General features: G+C 32.9%; 1 protein-coding gene across 1 annotated transcript in view; it reads right to left on the bottom strand.

Annotated features, from left to right (window-relative positions):
* The window catches only part of SWT1 (SWT1 RNA endoribonuclease homolog), a 101,998-nt gene that overhangs the window by 66,337 nt on the left and 14,420 nt on the right, over positions 1–21,241 (bottom strand). The window contains 7 exon segments of the mRNA XM_036829500.1: positions 3,688–3,781; positions 9,985–10,173; positions 10,583–10,684; positions 11,633–11,702; positions 11,704–11,760; positions 12,996–13,055; positions 16,853–17,591. Of these exon segments, the coding sequence (XP_036685395.1) occupies positions 3,688–3,781; positions 9,985–10,173; positions 10,583–10,684; positions 11,633–11,702; positions 11,704–11,760; positions 12,996–13,055; positions 16,853–17,591 (1,311 nt within the window).

Raw genomic sequence — 21,241 nt, 5'->3', positions numbered from 1 at the left:
CCTGGATCCAAAAAAAGAAATTAAGAGTGTTAAAAATGGAATGCAAGATTAAAATATTCACTTTATTTTTAATTGCTTTAGAGGGTAAATGGCTGAAGCAAAAATATTAGCAAAGTATTGTGTTTATAGTTTCTGTAAAAGTAAAATATATATATGACAATGATAGCAAAAACGGACAGGGGGAGAAATTCGAAGCATATTAAAATCCTTACAATACACATGAAGCAATATAGTATTATTTAAAGGTAGACTATGATCAAGTAAAGCTGTATATTATAAACACTGAAGTAACCATTAAAAAGTTTTTTCAAAAAGGTATAAAGTCAATAATGGAGATAAAATGGCACAACAATTAATCCAAGCAAAAAAAAAAAAAAGGAAAAGGAAGAAAAGAATAGCTGAACAAATAGAAAATAATTAGCAAAATGGTAGATTCTGATCCAACCAATTAACTGTGAATAGTAGAAACTCATCAATTAAAAAGACAGAAATTGTCAGAATGGAAAAAAAAGAAAAGTACCAACTACATGCTATCCACAAAATACTTACTTTAATATAAAGACACAGATAGGTTAAAAGTAAATGGGTGAAAAAGATATACAATATAAATATTAAGCAAACAAAACTGGGGTAGTAATATTAATACTAAACAAAGGAAACTTCAGAACCAGGAATATTATCAGTAACAAAGTGAGACATTGTATAATGAGAAAGGTGTCAATTCACCAAGAAGACAATCCTAAATGTGTATGCCTCTGACTAAAGAGCTTCATAATACATGAAATAAAACAAAGAGAACAGAAAGGAGAAGTAAACAAATCCACAATTACCGTTGGAAATTTCAATACTCCTCTCTCAGTAATCATAGAACAAGTAGACAGATAATTAGTAAGGTTACAGAAGACATGAACAACACTATCAACAAAATTGACCTATTTAAAATTTATGGAATACTCTACCCACAAGAGCAGAATACATTCTTCTTAAGTGCACATAAAATATTCACCAAGTTAGACCTTATTCTTGGCCATAAAACAAAGTTTAACAAATTTAAAAGAATAGAAATCATATAAATTATGTTCTCAAGTCATGACAGAATTAAAGAGCAAATCAATAACAAAAGATAACTGGAAAATTTGAAAATATTTGGAATTAATTGCAACAAATATCTAAATAACTTATGGGTCAAAAAGGAAATTATAATTTTTTTTTTTTTTTTTTTGCCACGCCACATGGCTCCAGGATCTTAGTTCCCCGACCAGAGATGGAATCCAAACCTGGGCCCCGGCAGTGAAAGCATTAAGTCCTAACCACTGGCCTGCCAGGGAATTCCTGAAAATTATAAAATGTATTAAATTGAATGAAAATAAAAACACAACATATCAAAATTTGTGGAATGCACCTAAAGCAGTGCTTAAAGGGAAATTGACAGCAGTCTCAAAAAATGATCTAAGCGTCCACCTTAAGAAACCAGGAAAAGAGCACAAAAGGGGCATGAGAGTATTTTCTGGGGTAATGGAAATATTCTATGTATCAAGAGGGATGTGGGCTACACCAGGGTATCCACTGTCAACACTGTATAGTTAAGATTTGGGCATTTTAATATTATACATTTTCCCTTAAAATATAAAGAACTGTATAAAAATAATCATATGGGGGACAGGGAGTAGATGGAAATACAGATAATAGAAGAATGGTAGAATCTTGATAATTGTTGTAACTGAGTATTTAGGAGTTTATTAACTCTTCATCACTTTGAAAGTTGTTGAAATTCTTCATAACGAAACTTTTTAAAAATTAAAAATACCATTATTACTTTTTGAAAAACAAATGGACAGTAAGTATTGAAGTAGAGAGCATAATGGGTCTTAGAGCAGAAAAGGGACAGGAAAAAAATAACATCATTTGACATCGGATGGTGGCAGAGTAGACAAAGAAAAGAAGACCATACAAGACCTGCTATTTAACTGGATACAGATTACGAAGGAAAGGCAGGAATCAAAAATGACTCCTAGGTTTCTGGCTTTAGCAAATGGGTGGAAGATGGCACTTTTTATTCAGATGGAGAACAGTTTAGAAGGAAAGATCGGGAGTTCATTTTTGGAGACGGTAGGTTCCAGATGTCTATGAGACATCCAAACAGAGATATCAAATAAGTAGATGAATATACTAGTCGAGACTTTAGAAGAGAGATGTGGACTGGAGATATTAACTGGGGGTTGCTGGCCCATATTTAGGATTGTAAATGTGAGTAAAGCACTTAGAATAAGGTATAGTATATAGTGTTTATAGAAGGGTTCTCCTAATCACCGTTATTAATATTAATTATTATAATCATCATCCATTTAAGTAATATAAATGTATCCTCACATTAAGTATGTGTGACTTAACACAGTATGATTATCACACTTTATAGGAAAAAATAAAAATAAAAAACAGGCTCGCCTGATGATGTCAGTTAAAAGTAGTCTGACTACAAATTTTCATTTCACTAAAAACTGTTACATCTGTTAATTCCAAAACAGTGACTGCAGAAATAATGGAGAACTGATAAAATCTCACGAATTTAATTTTCATTCTAAGTTGAACTAAAAAAATAACAATTATATAAAAATTATCTCTCAATTTTAGTTTATCTCAAATTCAAAATGATTAACATATTACTAATTCTATTTCAGCCTTCAACAAACTCCAACATGATATATTATGTCCTAGATTAAAAACTAATTTGAAACTAGAGATAGAAATCTCTAATATTTCCTTTAATATAAAAAAATAACATTATCTTTGAACACAGCTAAAATGATAATTGAGCAAGCCCCCTTACAAGAAAAATCTTATGGCTATTCATTTCTATAATCACTCCATTTCAGAGAACTTAGGCATGATCATGAAACTGTAAAAAGTCCATTTTTCAGTGAATACAATTCAGACTAAACTGCAATTAAAATGCTCTTATCAGTTCCTTTAAAGCCTTTTCTCATACATGATGAATACAATTTTTGCTTAACCTTATGATACTTTTACCTTAGAACTAAGTTATGAATACATTAGTTGGGATGGAGGAATGGAATGAGGAAGGGAGAAGGAGGAAAAAACTCTTATTGAGATAATTTATGTGCTAGGCTCTCTTCTAAGTCATTTATATATTTTTTCTGACTAAATACTCACAATAACCTTATAAAGACAGGTATTATTATCCTCCCTATATTTACACATGAGGAAACATTAAGCAACTTTCCAAGGTCACAAAGCTGATTAAGTGGTAGATCCAAAATTCCAACTCTAACTCTATCACAGGCATCAAGGATATAACTGCAACATAACTTAGCCCTTCTCCACAAATTAATTAATTAGTTAATTAACTCTACTGCCTGCCTCATGACCAAAAATGTCAGATTTTTATTTCTATTTTTTTTGGGATGTTAAATTGACTTTCCCTGCTTTTTCAAAAGTTTTCTAAATATCATATAACTTAAGTTGAAATGAAACCATGAGATTCAAATCTCATTCTTCTATAGCTTGCACATCATAAGAATGTGAGATATAACTGAATATACTTACTGGCAGATTTAGAAAAGTATGTATGTTTTTCATCTTGGTATGGGGGACACAGTATGATTTTTAAAAATTCTTTAATATAAGTCGCTATTTTTTTAAAAAAAGTAAAATGATCATGAAACTCACGTGCACAAAATAACAAGAGAACAAGGGAATAATTCTTGGTACTGAAGACAGCATTTTAATACACGATCATCATTGTTCTCATCGCTCAATCCATCTGCAAATTTAGTAAAAGCAACAATCAATAAGCACACTAAAAATCTGGGAACTGTATGAATAATCTAGGCCATATTTACAAATCAAATCATCTAAAAGAAAGAAAACTTTTTAAATAAGAAGAGGAAGATAAGACACAACAAAAACAATGCCTTGAAAATTCTGGATCTAGAATTCAGGCAGCATATAGTTGTGGGTTTAATAAACTGATTAGTTTGCTACTATCAGTAAAATGGAATAGGATATGCCTATTAATAAACCCAACGGAAAAAATCTGATCAGTAGGTTAAATGCCATATTAGAAACCAAAAGCTACAAATCTAGTCTCAGTTCAGTCACTTAGTGACTTAACATAAGTAAATTATATGATTACATCATGCTTAAAATTAGCAACTTAAAAGAGGTCTGTAAAATTATAAGCAACTGTTCTGCCAGCAACAGAACCACTTTCATGTGTCTGCTTTTTCTTAAACTCTAAGCAATAACATTTAGAGAGAGATGTACAGGAGAAGGCAACACAGGCGCTAGGCAGAGAATACAAAAAGTAATTTCTAACAAATGCTAATATGTGGCTGACAGAGTGTCCTCTAGCATTCTCAAGCCCTAAAGCATGTAGTAAGTTTGTTTTTTGTGAAAATAATGTAATGTGTAGGAATAGGACCAAAGACAGCATTTCTTATATGTCCTTACACTACCTGCCTCAGAACTCCCTGGGGTACTTACCCAGACCCATTTCTGGATAAGAATCTTTGGAGCCTGGACCCAAAGATTGATTTAAGCCCTTGGCAACTCTCTTACACACTGAAATTCAAGATGTACTGGACAATGAGCCTCAACTTTGTTCCCAGATTATAACCTTTTTTCCCCTCAACTTTCAGCCTACAGTTACTTAGTCCTCTAAACTTTCAAATTAGAAAATTCATTCATGCATTCAATAAATATTTATATAGGGTCTAATTTGCACCAGGTGCCTATGATAGGTAATTGGACATTCAAAAGACAAGCTCTTTGGAGTCTCACAATCTCTTGGTGAAATCTAGACAGAACTCAACTGATCTCACAGCATGAGCCTTAGGAAGAAGTGATTCAGTTCTTTAATCAGACAACCAGCCAGACAGACAGACATATATTATAGCAGCCAATTTTCCTTCTTTTAGCTCACAGAGTAAATACCACAATAATGCAAAATGGGCAGCTCAAAATCACTGGTTAACTTTAGTAATTCAATTTGACCCAAAAAAGGATGTTTAAAGGCAACAGTGCATGCTCTAAAGGTATCAAAGTTCAAGATTACCTGTTCTGTCATTTTTTCTAGGACACATGGGCCTGGAAGATATACCTAAAACTACAAGAATATTCATGAAATATTTTATCAACAAATATTTTTGAGCACCTGCTCAGGTACTATTCAAAAGTGAACAAAACAGACTCTGAAAACAGACTGATCTGGGTTTGAATCCCTGCTTTCCCACATACTGGACATGTAATAATGGACAAACTGCTTAACAGGATGATTAAATGAGAAAATTCATATGAAACACTTGGCCCAATATATGCTTATCATGTGTTCCTTAAGTAGCATATATTTATTACTTAAGACTCAGCTTAAATGGCACTTCAACAGCAACGACCTCTATTCACATTCAACACCAAAATAAATTCTGTATGAATTATAGTTAATATGATTTTTAACATTTAATAGAATTAAAGCTTCTCAACAGCAGGCCTTGTATGTCTCATTCACTGCTGCAGCTTCAACACTTAGAAGTGTCTGGTACAAATATTTGGCAGATAAATGATTCAACAAAAATATAATAAAAGAAAATATAAAAATGATGGAACAAACGTCTCACGTGGGAGGTGTCAGATAACTTTATTTTTGCTTTTAATTATTTTTACCTAATTATAAAAATAAAATAATTATAGAAAATCTGGAAAATTCAGCAAATATTAATAAAATTAAAATAACTCATAATTCCATCAGCTCAGTATTACCAATATCCACCATCTATAAGTATATATGCATAATCTAAGAAATTTGGGATTGTACTTCATATTCTTTTAAATCCTATTTTTGTTTTTTATTCTTTTTGCAAGTTAAAGTGAGTCTATTATTGTCAGCCCTAATCCAATAGGACTTTGTATTCTTATTAAAAAGGGGAAGGGCTTCCCTGGTGGCGCAGTGGTTGAGAGTCCGCCTGCCAATGCAGGGCACACGGGTTCGCGCCCTGGTCTGGGAAGATCCCACATGCCGCGGAGCAACTAGGCCCGTGAGCCACAACTACTGAGCCTGCGCATCTGGATCCTGTGCTCCGCAACAAGAGAGGCCGCGACAGTGAGAGGCCCGCGCACCGCGATGAAGAGTGGCCCCTGCTCGCCACAACTAGAGAAAGCCCTCGCACAGAAACGAAGACCCAACACAGCCAAAAATAAATTAATTAATTAATTTAAAAAAAAAAAAGGGGGAAATTTGGAGACAGACGTGCACAGAGAGAAGACGATGTGAAGAGACACAGGGAGAAGATGGCCATCTATAAGACAAGAAGAGCAGTTTGGAACAGATCTTTCTCTCAAAGCCCTCAGAAGGAAACAACCCTGCTGACACACTGATTTTAGACTTCTAGCCTTCAGAACTGAGACAAATTTCTAAGTGGTTTTTTGTATTAATTTTTTATAGATTCCATATATAAGTGATGTCATATGATATTTGTCTTTCTCTGTCTAACTTAATCTAAGAAATTTGGGATTGCACTTTATATTCTTTTAAATCTTATTTTAATATCACACGTCATTAACATTTTTCAAAATACAATATTCTCTCATATGGCTACATCATTATACGTAACTTCTCCAATTGTTAGACAGATCGTTTCCAATTTTTTTGCTGCATAAATCATGCTGTGATGAACATTATTTATATAAATCACTGTGAGCATCTCTGATTATTTCTTTAAAATCATTTCTAGAAAGAGAACCATCTCTTTTGGCTTCTTAATACACACTAATAAATTGCTCTCCTGAAAAGTTACTAATTCATATTCCCAGTGCACTGAGCACTGTGTCCCTATCAAGTGCTGGGAAGGAGTAGCTTTCTAAACATAGAAACGATAAAAGAAAACAAGGAAGGAAAAAGTGAAAGATATAAACTAAAACTTTATACATAAGAAATTAACAATATTAAAAACAGCAAACAGACAGGAAAATATTTGCCTTGAACAAAGGACTGACTAGTTGTACTTCTTCTTTTGTGAATTACCTATTAATAATCTATGTCCATTTAGGGGAAAGGGATTTCTAGTTTTTCTAATCAATCTGTATAACCTTCCCATGTAAAAGGACACAAAAGAATTATCGCCTATTCCAGACCATAAATCATTAAGTAATATATTAGCTCAACCAATCTTCACAACCATTTTTTTCAGGGGGGAGGTCGTTTCCCCCCATTTCATTTACTCAGTTTCTTCACCTTTAACTTTCCCTAGGTCAGCTTATAAACCCAGGTCAATCACATTTCAAATCCTATTCTCTTCTCACCATAATTCATACTACATCAAATAAACACAATTTTGAAAAGAGTAAGGACAACACTAAATTATGGTCAACTAAGGCTATTTTAACATGGACTATCTGCATTCAATTTGTGGCATTTTTCTTTTTTTTAATGGAAAATGCTTGTCTAAAAAAATACATTGTTATAATACTGTGATTACATAAAAGAAAATAATACAGCAAGATAAGCAATTATTAGAGTTAGTGGCAAATGTGCTCGACAGATGTAAAGTGTAAAGACTGTTTTGTTCTTGCTTTTCTCCAAGCAAGTACTTTAATTTCACTCAATAATCCTGAATTAAGTTTTTTCATAAGAATTTCAATTTACCATTAGAATATAAAATATAATTTTATTATGATAAGAATGACTAAGGATATTTCTAAAGGATATCATAAAATCACTATCAACAGAATAAATGTATTGAGTACATTAGATTTTATATAAAGAATGTTTTAAATAATCAGTTTGATAGATAACAATGAAACACATAAAGGATTTATCTGACACAGACAATTACACAAATAATCTATCTACAACCTTATAACTAAAAGTGCAATTTAACAAAACAAAGATCAAATAATACCAATTTAAGCTTTAAAGTGAAATATGGATTCAAGGAAGACCCAGAAATTGAAGCAGCACAGAAGTTTGAGACCACTACTATGATTTATCCTCCTTAATAACCCAAAAAGCATAGACTGAAGAAGTCAAAGTATCGAAAAAGCACATAAAAATGGAAAAACCAAAAGAAACATAACAAGCATCTATAAATAATAAATGTGGCCAAAACATCTATTCTAAAATTAGCTCTTCTAAAGTAAGTCTCAAAGTCAATCTATTGAAGGGATAGATATTCCATTTAGGACAAGTTCTTAACATCTCTATGTCTCAATTTCCTCATCAATAAAATGGATCTAATAAGAATTTATCTTCCACAAGTACTATAAGGTTTGAATGAGATATTAGCTGTAAAGCACTTAGAAAAGGGTCTGGAGAGTAATGGCCATGTAAGTGTTGATAACTATTATCATCATCTATACAATTATATAATAAAACACAATTTGTATCAACTAACAAAGAAAAACAATAAAAGATTAAGAGTAAAAAAAATTCCCACCTCTTCTTAAGGATTGGGGCTTTACTGAAATGATGGTTTAGATCAGGGGTTTTGTTAACTGCATGGCTGTTGTTTTAAAAAGTCCTATCTGTTAGCAACACACACCAAAGTACTACAGGCGTTCCAGGAGTTGGGGGAGAAGGGGAAAAAGAAATGAGAGAACAAACAAGAATGACAAAATGTTGAGAATCACTGAAAATGAGTGAGAGGTACATAGGGATTCATTATATTACATTATATTATATTATTTATTATATTATTCTACTGCATTTGAAAGTTTTCATAACGGAAAGTAAAAAAAAAAAAAAAAAAAAAGACCATCTAAGGTGTTTCATTTAATATAATTTGGTTTTAATTCTAATATTTTTAATATTTCTTAACTCTAATAAGTGATTTTTTTTTTTAGTGGTTTCCTCTAAAGCTCTTAAACAGCACATGATGTTCCTACTCAAATGCATAAGCATTGTATTTGGAATATACTAAGAGCTAATAAATATTTGTAAAGGGAATAAATAAAGGAATTAATGGGAGAGGCCCTTTTTCTTCAAAGATTTAAGACTAAACAGCTACGCCAAAAGCCTTCTCAGGGTTAATTTCATGATTAGATTCATCTAAAGATGAATTCTTTCATATCCTATGGTGAATATGGATACAGTAGACAACATAAATCCATATTTAAAATAATATAAATCTACATATACAAATATTTCTGAGTTGGAAAGAAACAAATTTTTAAAGAATGAAATATATCCTCTAAATGTATGTATAAACTCTGCAGAGGCAACAGTGTTGCTTTACACACAGATCTTTTTCCAAATAGTTATATAAAATATGAAGAACAACGGGTGGGATAGGGAGGGTGGGAGGGAGACGCAAGTGGGAGGAGATATGGGGATATATGTATATGTATAGCTGATTCACTTTGTTAGAAAGCAGAAACTAACACACCATTGTAAAGCAATTATACTCCAATAAGATGTTAAAAATGATAAAAAAATAAAAAATAAAATAAAAACATGAAGAACATACTTAGGTTCTAAGATTTTTAAATGACTAAAAAAAAAAAAACTAATATGGAAAAAAAATCAGGAGAAAATCTATAGACCTCTATAATAAAAATACCTCCTTATTACAGGTTCTGACAAACCAGAGGTAAACAGTGCCTGCCTCTGCATTATATTAACTGCATGCAGTAATGATTAGAAACATAGATCACTTACTGGCCTCATCACTCAACATGGTATTTTAAAAAAAGAATCCAAAGTACTGTAATATAGACAACTATGCATACAGAACTATACAGTCGCTCTCTGTGAAATATGGACATAACCTAAGAAGGTCTAGGAGAAGCAGAAAAATAAAAATCAAAGGCCTCCAAACCAAGCCTAACAGAATATGCCAAAGCATCACTATGCCCTGCCATTTCACACTGTAATACTGTTAATTTTTTTTAAAGTTCTGCACCATTTCCCTTCATTAATGAGTCAGCATCCAAACAAATCTTAATCAGGAAGCAGCCTGAGAGAACAATACTTACAAAGTTTTTGAGATGCAAGTTGTATTGATTGACCCCATAGCTTTCTATCTTGATTTTTGAGACTGTCATTGATGAAATGAACTGCAGGTATAGCTTTGTGCTCGGCACGTTTCAGTAATTTTCCTGCCTTCATACGATCCAGCTCTTGCACAACAACCCAGGGAATTATTAACACAAGCCTGTCGAAGCCTAAAAAATAAGAAGATTTCTTAGAAGTCAACAAATATGTATTGAGCTACTAAATCAAACTATATATAGGAGAATTAAAAGTTTTAAAGAAATTCACAATCTAAATGAAGAGATAATACATAAAAATAGGAACTAAAATCAGATATAAATGTCAAGAGAATGTTACAAAAATAAATACTACTGGAAATCAAAGAAGAGTAAGTTTAGAAGCTAGGTTAACCTGTAAAGGCTCTTTTTTCTTTTTTTAAACTTAAGTTGATTATGCTTCATATATATATACACACACATACTTAATAGCATATCCAAATGGAAATAAGTTTGTGGGGGGGGGAAAAACCCACATCACTGTTAATATAAAGTATCAACTCAAATAAGAAAATCAGAATTGGTAAATGTGTTTTATAAATACCTTGGATTTCTGTTGTCTTCAAAATTCTAACAAATTTGAGATGATTCATCAGTATATTTGTGTCAACAACAATTAAAAGTTTTTTGTCTGAAGCAGTATTTGCTAGAGAAAAAGAGCAAAGTGAGGATTTCATGACATTTGATAACAGACTTGTATAATAACTACAATTCTGATATCATAGAACTTTGATAGCATTCTTAAGGCAGTACTTTAGACAATAAAAACAAAAATGCATTTACTCCAATTCTTAAGAGAAAGAACAGTAATCAGTGTTTAATTATCTACCAGTAGAATATTGTATATTGCTTAAGGGTGGATTTTAAATCATAAATTAACTTGCACCAGCAGTAACTATGTTGCCAAACCCTGTACTTGATCACTGGTAGTTAAGTACTTAGGAATCATAAGCTAATTTTAATGTACTCTGAAATATAACTGAAAAGACAAATGTGTAAAAGAAAGAAAAAAGATAATACTAGCACTGTTATTTCATAGGGTCATGTGAGGAACAGATAAGTTGATGCATAGGAAAACACTTAATAAATTGAAAAATGCAATGTGAATGTAACATAGCATTACTATTTTTACAAATACAATTCAAAACAGTATACTAACATATTTTGGGTAATATCTATCATTATCTTCTCCAAGGAGTGAGAATAATCACAATTTTACTATATAAATAAGAAATCCATGAATATAACACCTTTGAGCAATTTGCATTATTTCTGATCAGTGCTTTACAAAGCTGAAATTGTTAAAAGTTATGATTAAGAGCAAAAATAAAAGACAGCTCATAACTCTGATTACTGCCCCTTGGCAAAAGGAGAAAGAGAAAATATGTCTAACTGCCTAATAATGTGAGATATATAAAGCAAATGATGATAAGACAAATCTTAGACCCTACAGCTAAAAGAAATATACTTTATTATTTCGAATAAGCACATTTTAACATTTTTCCTCTAAATATTATAAAATTTGAATGTCGGCACATTAATTCTTAAGAAAACATAGGAGATCATAAAACTGTCATATGTATATAGGATATACCAGAAGAGGAATGTACATCATCTTCCACCAAGTCAATCTCCATACTTGTTAACTCTCCGAAGGTGAACCACAGGTAAATCCACACTTTTTCCCATACGTGCAGCGTGAAGTTCTTCTACTATCTGCATCTAAATTGCAAAAGACCCGCAGTAAAATATTTTGAATTATTTTCTCTGCAGATTAATAAGAGAGAAAGCAATTATTCTTAATTAATTCACTTAATATGAGATAGTTTGCGGAAAGAAAAAATTTACAAATATATGAAAGCCACATGATAAAAGAATACAGATTTATAAACATACACAAGGGTTTCTAATATAGCTCTTCTCTTCTTACTTTATTATTTCTGCAACCTCAGGCAAAGCATATTATTTAACAACCATGGGTCTCATTTACCTACACAATAGGAATATTAAATATCTGTATCCTTTTAGTATTTTTTGTAAGGATTAAATGAAATAATGTGAAGAACCTCACACAGAGCCCAGTACAAAACAGACTTCCAAAATAGTTAATTCTCATTCCCATTCTCACTTCGAAGTATTTTAAGGAGCCAATATGTTTTTATCTGGATGACGAGCACCTTTCCTAAGATTCTAAGATTGTTTATGAACCATTAAAACTGAAATCCAGACCTTATACCCTTCTCGCTTCAGGGGAAGTAGTTCCCTGATGTATTCTGATGCAAAGAATTAAAGTATAATCTCACTTTAGAGCAGAGGCGAGAAATCTTTCTTCTATCAAGGGGCACTGACCCAAAGACATAAAAGTATAACTGTCCAAATAAAAAGCAATCAGTATGGTTTTAAAGTTCTCCTTTAAATAGAAAAACACAAAGTGTTCTATGATCTAATTTAATTTAGAAGCAGGGAGATAAATGGCATGCAATAATTCTATGAGGTTCAACCAGGAGATTCTAGCTGAGAAATGAAGCAACAGGTAAAAAGTAAATATGTATGTGCCCTCATTTTCATTGAACAAATGTTCATCTTGTTGCTAATTAGAAAAATGAGGCAAAACATGTTAATATCATACTGCATTTTGGCAAGCCAAGGCATAAGCATGAAAAAACATAACATTAATTTAAAATTCATGTAACTTGTGGGCCACAGGCTCCATGCTCTTTATTCAAAACAGATTAGAGGTTATTAGAAAAAAAGGCCAAAAGGTGATAAAGTAAATGTAAATACTTCTCCAAATAGTTTTTCATGGCTTCATAAAAACTTATATATTGAATTAAGCAGAGCCATCACTGTTATTTTCATACTATCAAGGTTTTTACACTCATTATATTTTATTTAAATAGGAACCCTTTGACTTAATTTCATTAAAAATATTCAAAGTAAATAAATATATCAGTAACCTCTTGATCTGTATCTTGAATACTTTCAAGTGACACTGAAGAACATGGTGCTTCAAAACTCTGAAATGAAAAGTAATTTTATTAGTTACGAAGCACATACCTAGAGTAAGGTTTTTCAACCTTGGCACTACCGACATTTGGGATCAGGTAATTCTTTGTTTTGGGGGCTATCCTATGCATTGTAGGATGTTTAGAAGTATCTCTTCCCTCTACCCACTAGATACCTACCCGCTCCCAACCTTGACAATCAAAAATGTCTCCATTCCTTTGCCCAAGCAATTTCTGTGGAGTAACAGAGATAAAATCTGATTGTAAATGGAGTTGAAGAGAAAAGGATTTATACTTCAGTTTAAATACAAGTAAACTATGTTGTGTGGGGGTACATACTTAAACAGTCACAATAAAAAGAAAAACAATGAACTGAAAAAAAAAAAAAATGTCTCCATCAAGTCAGTTGCCAAATGCCCCCCTAAGAGGCAAAACTGCCCCCAGATGAAAAATTGCCCCTAGAATAGAAAAGCCTCATTCTATTAAGTTATGAAACATAGCAGAAATTCTTTAGGGTTTACTCATCTATATATATACATTTTTAAAAATACTCGTTTTCTAGGATAAAACACGTCACCCTAAAAAAAAGAACAACCATGGCAAAGGTAAAAAGAGCTGGCCTTTGGTGGTGGGAAATTTTTATCCAGGAGTAAATGAGCCATTTATAAAAGTGACATGACAAAACAAAGGGAACTTGAAGATTATTATATGGCTGAGGGAGGAAAAGCTGAAAACTGTTATCATTTATGGGTGTTTTATTTTTTGTCTCCTAGCAAAGATCGAAAATCTCAATTTTTCACTGGCACTTTTGGTGAGTGGATGAGACTTACTCAACCCTACATACAGGTGACAAGAAACTCAGCAAAAGCCACTACTGAACCAAATCATCTTCTAAGAATTCTCCAAACACCAAACTCACCAAACTTGTATTTTACAAGACACTGTATAAAAATTAGACCCTCTTTAAACAAGTGTATCATATGTTGCTTTATTGGGAATTCAGCTTCTACCCAAACTACCCAACATCAATCTTCACCTGATACAACACCACATACATCACACACATAGGCCCATTATAGCTTTACTATTCCATGACCCTGGGTTTTATAATGCCTTTTCCACCTGACTTTAAATCTCACTAGAGCTTTAGGTTCTTTTCAGCTAAGGAGTGCCAACCAAGCTAGAGATTATTATAGAACTTCCTGCAACTCCTGACATTTGAAGGCTTTTCATTCTTTTACTACTACCCTTCACTCTCTTTGACCACAGGTCACTTTCAGTGATTTCAATAAATTTTCTGTTACCTCCAAATCCAGAAAAGTTCGTGTCAGTTTTCCTGGAAAACCTCCTCCTTATTATAAAAGAAAGTCTTAGTGGGTGTTAAATGTTTGCCTTCCCCTACCATACTTTATTAAATACATGGACCAGGATAAAGCCTTCCCTGGAGATGACAAAAGGGAATGACAATAATGATGGTATAAATGGTTTTATCTGCTAGAGTGATTCCAAACTAAAAACCTGATTATACTGCTTCCTTGATTACATTTCAATGGCTCTGTACTATCTACAAGATAAAAAACAATCTTTCCCATGAGAGATAAAGAAATCCATTTTCTGGACCCTCGCTTCCTCTCCAACTTCCTCTTCTATAGATTCTCTACACATCTCAACTCAAGTCAAAATGAACAACTTAAGTGCCCACGTAGGGTCTTGCCATGCAATTTCATAACTCTGGGCCATTACACAACTGATCCTCTCCCCTGACAGGACAACACTTCTATTCTTTGCTCTACACATTTTTCAATACCAAGCTTAAGAATCCCCACCTTAATAAGCCCTTCCTTAACTCACTCCCAAATTTATACTAATACCAGCCAAATTCCTAGGGCTCTAATATTTACTTCACTGTATTTGCAATTGTATTTGTTTACTAATCTACCTCCCTGGGAACTTCTTGAGGGTAAAAAGCATCTTATTCATCTCTAAATCCCTAGAACCTAACACATAATCGGTATCTTTAATTAATGTTTGATAAACTGATGAACCTCTACCCCACAGACTCATAAGAATTAAGTGGGATACCGTTTATAAAAGTGGCCTATAAACCACAAATCTCTAGAACATTAGTTAGCAATGGTGAGGGGAGGGTGCAAACTGAGAAGGGTCTGTATCAAAGGACTGTAAAACCTAAGAAACAAAATAAGTCACTTTCTCCTAGGAAAGCATAACAGGATTACTAAATCCAGAAAATACAGTTATTTCTTTGTAAGGTACACTCATTATTTTAGGAAGATAATTATCTACTGAGGAATTTACGAGGAAAACAAAACAACAAATATAATATTAAGATGATTAGCTACTGTCAATAATATGCTAACGATAATATATTCAAGATAAGAACAATATTTACTTGCTGCTCCTGTGTCTACATGACTTTGAGTCAGATAAGACTGCTATCAAAGGAATATAAAGAGTTTTAATTCCAATAACTGAAAAGTAATCATGCAAAAATTGCTTCCCCTACAACTTAATATTCATGCTATGCATCTCTTTTGGTTTGTGTAGTAATTCTACAGAGAGCAAAAAAACCTATAAGATGCAGTGCAGGGATTTCTCATACTGTTCCTCAGATGTACAGCACGAGGGGAACACCAAACAATGATACAAAGATGTCTGTTAAACATACTGGAAAATTCAGATTCCTTGCTTGCATGCTACTCTACAGAACTGGTTATAGAGCACAAGAAGAAAACTGTAGCTTTCCTTTGAGAAAGCAATAAAAAGAACAAACTCAATTTTTTCCTTCTTTGGAGTCCTTCAAGTTCAGTGAACAAAGAGTACTCTCTCTCAAGCTCTTCTGGCCTCCCTAGTTACAACCCCTCCATTTTTCAAAGGAAGTATCTTATACTACACTCTGTAGTCTTGATTCCTAAAGTAGGTAGGCTCCACCACCGCCTGTTTTTAAGCAGTCTCTAAATTTCAGAACTTCTGAAGTTCCAAAGTTCTAAAAGTTGTCTTAAAGGTATCAATAAATAATGTTATTTGCCATAGAAACAAGGCTGTAGCAATTAGGTTCTCAAATTAGTCCACAAATGCTGACTTATTACATAATTTAGAAGCAAAACAAGGTATGCCAAGCCTTCTAGCCTGGATCTCTGTACACATAGTTCCCTTTGCCTGGAACATCCCTGCTTCTCCCATCTCACTCCACCTTGTCTGCACCTGAATAACTCCTATTCAATCCTCAGTTCTCAGTTTACTTGTTATCCCCTCCAGTAAACCTTCCTGAATTAATCCCTCCATGGCGCACCAAGGCCATGTTAATCCCCTGCTGTGTATTCCCATATTAGGTGATAAGTACTGATCAGACCTGAGGTGGCTGTTTCTGTGTCTCCTCATATTAAGTGAGTCTCTGAAAACAAAGACAGTGATTGTGGTGCCTGGCATATAGGGCATTCAAAAAATAATTTGTTAAACGAATAGCTATTTGGAATAATAACCCCTGGATGTTCTATAGTTCCTGGAGTTAGAGAAGAGCCTAAGACTGTCACAGTGCTATTCTGATAGAACAATCTATAATGGCTTCTTTCTATATTTTTACACATTCCCTCCTATTTTGGATCCTTGATACTTGCCAGGATAGCTTCCTAAGGAAGTTGGAATTATCGTGGTAAAATAAAAGAATCAATATTATCTTCCTGACTAAATAGAATCAGCTCTGTATGATCATTATCTATAATAGAAACAACACAAACCTAAGTATATTAAAACTCTTTGCTAAAGACTATATTCATTTTGCACTACCTTACCTGGGTTAGGATTTCACTAGAACTTGAATCATTACTTCTTTGATGCTCATGATATTTTCCTTCCCACTCACGAACAGTCTGCTTATACGTGGAATCTGAAAATAAATGTTCACTTTTGTGCCTTGTCAAATTTAACGAAACCTGGGAGCCTTCCAGGCATTCTTTTTTCTCCTGCTTAGTCTTTAACTTGTTAGAATCTAAACTGAAGACATTTTCTTCTACAAGCTTCTGGAGGCTTTCACGGGATTCTCCTAGGATTTTGAAATTGATCTTTCTTCTTCTAGATTCGAGGGGTTCCTTAATTATCTTGTTGGACTTATAATCCTGAGAAAATTGGATTCTCTTGCATTTCTCCAAAACATATTTTTCAGAACTGTCTCTAAATTTTTTGTACCTTTCTTTCTTGAGTTCCTTCATCTTCTCCCTCTGAGCAAGTAAATGAGGCCATTTTTTTTCACTTGCCTGGCCTTCAGCTTTAGGTCTCACATCTTTGGCAATCTTAGGACTGCTAAAGTTTTTAATTCCATGGTCCAGCTCACTCTTAACATTTGTCAATTTAATATCTTTAACTTTAAAATCTACACATTTACTTATACCTTTTTTAGTTCCATTTGAAGAAGGACTCTGAGAAATAATTTGATTATCATTTGAGTATGATGTTTCTTGGAGTTTAACAAGTCCTTGGGATGAAGAACTAAGTTTTGGTCTCTTTCTTGGAGTGTCAGTTTCTACATTCAGTCTGTAAAGCAGCACAGAAAACTAGGTTACGTTACAAGAGTACATGATAATATGTAATATTGCACTGTATCATTTTAGTTAGGAAATGAAAGAACTGGCCTGATAGGAACTTCATAAAAAGTAAGAAATGGCTACATTAAGAATGAAGTGGAAAGGATTACTCAACAAACGGTATTGGAATAACTGGTTTGCTATTTGGAAAAAAACACCACAAACGTACAGCTTTATATAATACCAGACGGTATAATTTCAAACAGATTAAACACTTAAGTGCAAAATAATTATTTCCATAACTGCTCTACTTCATATTAAATACTTAAAAACCATAGGGGAAAAAGGGAATATTTATCTGATTTCTTAATAGAGAACTTCCTAAACTTAATAGCAGTGGGAAAAATCACAAAGGAAAACAGTAAACGTAAATGACTATTTACTTTAAAACTTTAGCATATTAAAAAATAATAAAATTAAAAGAGCTTGGAAATGGTATTTACTACATATGTGACAGCTTATTAGCCTTAGTAAATAAAAAGCTCATCAAAAAGTACTAAGACTCTAAACAAACATATGGACACCAAGGAGGGAAAGTGGCGGGGCAGGGGTAGTGGTGGGATGAATTGGGAGATTGGGATTGACATATATACATTAATATATATAAAATGGGTAACTAATAAGAACCTGCTGTATAAAAAAATAAATAAAATAAAATTCAAAAAAAAAAGTACTAAGACTCTAGAATAAGGCATAAACAGAAAATTAATGAAAGAGAAAAAGGGAATAGCTAATAAACACTTTGGGGAAAAAAGTCTGACTTCCCTAGAAGTCACAGACATGCTAATTACAACATACCATTTTCTTCTATCAGATTAGCAAAGGTTTTTAAATAACATTAAACACCAGCAAGAAATTGTAAAATGGACCCTCTCATATGTTGCTAGTGGAAATGCAAAATGATTTAACAGTTACACAAAGGAATCTGACAATATAATTAAGAATTCTAAAAATGTTCTTATCCTTTGACTTCTTAGTAATTCGCACTTTAGAAATCTATACCAAGGAGGAAAAAAAGCAGAAATGGACTAAAAAATAATAACAGCAAAATATTCAATTCAGGGCTATTTATAAGAGCAAAAAATCAGGTACAAGATAAATGCTAAAATTTTTGAAATGACTAAAAAACATGTCATTCTATCGAGTATGATGGAGTGTCATAGTCATTTCAAATGATGTTTATGAAAAGTTTTCAAAGACATAACGAAACATATTGATATAATATTAAGCAGAGAACAAGTAGGGCACAAACCTGTATACATAATGCAGTCTCAACAGTTTTCTAGCATAGTAAAAAAGCTAGAAAGAAATGTGCTAAAAAGTTTTAGAAGCAGCAATAGCTAGAAGTGATAACATTTTCCTGCTTAATAAAACTAGATATTACTTTGTAGTCAGAAAGAAAGGGGAAAAAAATTCGACGAACCACAATCCATTAATTTCTATCAGTAAATCCTTAAGTGCCTTTTAAGCACCTGTCACTCTGCCGGGCACTGGGAGGCAGCGGAGGACATAACAAATACAGTCCGTACCCCCAATTAATTTACCGTCCAGCAGGGGAGAAAGAGATGGTCAATAAGTGACTTCTCAAATAATTAATTATGCAACAGCAAACTATAAACATCTCAGAGTTTCTATAGGAGTTTCACCTGAGTCTTCATCTGGTTTTACTTTCTTTACTATCTCTTTCTACAAAAAGACTGCCTATCATTATTTATCTGTTAATAAGTAGCAATAAAACAAAACTTTAATAGGACCCTAGCTTGACACTTAATAGTATATAAGACATCAACTGTATTAAAGAAAAATCAGAAAAACAACAAACAAAAGAAAAATTTTAACAGGACCCTGTAGTTCTCTGAGCAGTTTAAAATTCCTATTTTATTTTTTTCTTCACAACAGCCCTATACTGCATATTTCACAGCAATCTATGCACCATGGTCCATATGGTCATAATTAATAAAAACTCAGCATTATAATACCTTTTAAAAGACCAGCAAAATTAAATCTTAAAGTTACCTCTTATCAACTAGTTTTGCAAAATGCTATATTGTGATAATGCAGTTGTATATTTGCAACCCAAAATACTAAAGTTCTGAGATCTTTTTAGACATGTTAGACATATAGCAAATACTTATTTTTTATGAATGACTTAAGCGTAAGCTCAATATCAGCTGAAGCTAAATATCACCATCCTAGAGTGAACTCTTGTGATACAAAAATAAATGTGAAATCTTGTCAAAAATTTAATTTTTATAATTAGATTATTTTAAAATTTAGTAACCAAGGTTTTATTTTTATTTTTTTGGCCACGCCACGCAGCATGTGGGGTCTTAGTTCCCCGACCAGGGATCGAACCCATGTCCCCTGCAGTGGAAGCACGGAGTTTTAACCACTGGACCACCAGGAAAGTCCCAAAATTTAGTAACCAAGGTTTTAAAACATGATATACGGCAAGAAAAATAATTGCTCAACATTACCAGTGGCTAGATTACTCCATCAGCCATCATAATGCACATTTAGGATATTAAATCACATACTTACTTTCAACTTAGGTCAAATGAAGAATAAAGTACTTTTTGGTTAATTCTGCCAATAATGGGTACTGCTGATGGCAATATTACCATCTCTCTAATACTAACTGAGATAAAACTTATCTCCTTTTCAACTCCTGGACTTAAAGATTTGGCCAATGGTTATGATGCAATTTTTATTGAAGAAATCCCACAAACTGTGTGCAACTTGACGAAATGCTTTCTGAATATTTTCAAAAGACTGCTGCCTTTGCTTATATTTTTATTGCTAAAAAATTCATGTATATGTACTTAAACCAAGGATCTGGAATTGTGGTAACAATACAATGTAACTGGCTTTCAGGATGACAAAATTCTCTCTGATTTTCCACCTACATCTCAGCTTCCAATGTTTGCACATCAATTTCGGGACCTTCCCTGTAGTTGAATAGGGAGATCTTTTCGGAAGATGCCATGTATCATAAAGAAATACTTATAACCTTAAGGCAAATAAGTTTGTTTACTGCTCCAGGAAGTAAACAACAACCTCAAATGAATCATTTTCTCTGCAGGCAACCAATGGTCATGAGAAATCCCGCATTACTGATATTGATATCTACTAAGCACCGTGTTACAGCTTTCTTTTGTCCAATCAACGTTTCAAATATATACCACATTGTTTAAATGCACGACAAGGTCGTTCTGAAGTATATTGTATGCCATATACTTTTGTCTTTGACAAAAGAAAATTTCACGAGTTACATCTAAACTACTTCACCAACATCTGAAAGTAAATAATCAGAGATTAACAATAAATCTAGATGCTTTGCACTGTTCATATTACTGATATTGTTACCCTGATTAGATGTGATAATAACTCACACAATAGCATGGTCATTGATCACACCTGGGTTCAGAGATACAGAAATGTCATTGAATAAGACATTCAACTAACTATTCAATGATGCAAGGGCTGAAGCCAAGTAGCAGATTTTGAATAAATACTGATGCCAAGTTGAACTTCATTGCATCCTTAGAATAATTTTGATCCTATTCTCAAAATAATTCAACATTATTTTTTCCTCCTTCC

This window comes from Balaenoptera musculus, chromosome 1 (genome assembly GCF_009873245.2).
Source record: "Balaenoptera musculus isolate JJ_BM4_2016_0621 chromosome 1, mBalMus1.pri.v3, whole genome shotgun sequence".
NCBI classification, from domain to species: domain Eukaryota; kingdom Metazoa; phylum Chordata; class Mammalia; order Artiodactyla; family Balaenopteridae; genus Balaenoptera; species Balaenoptera musculus.
Note: the sequence above shows the minus strand (reverse complement) of the source record. Positions and strands in the feature narration are given on the sequence as shown.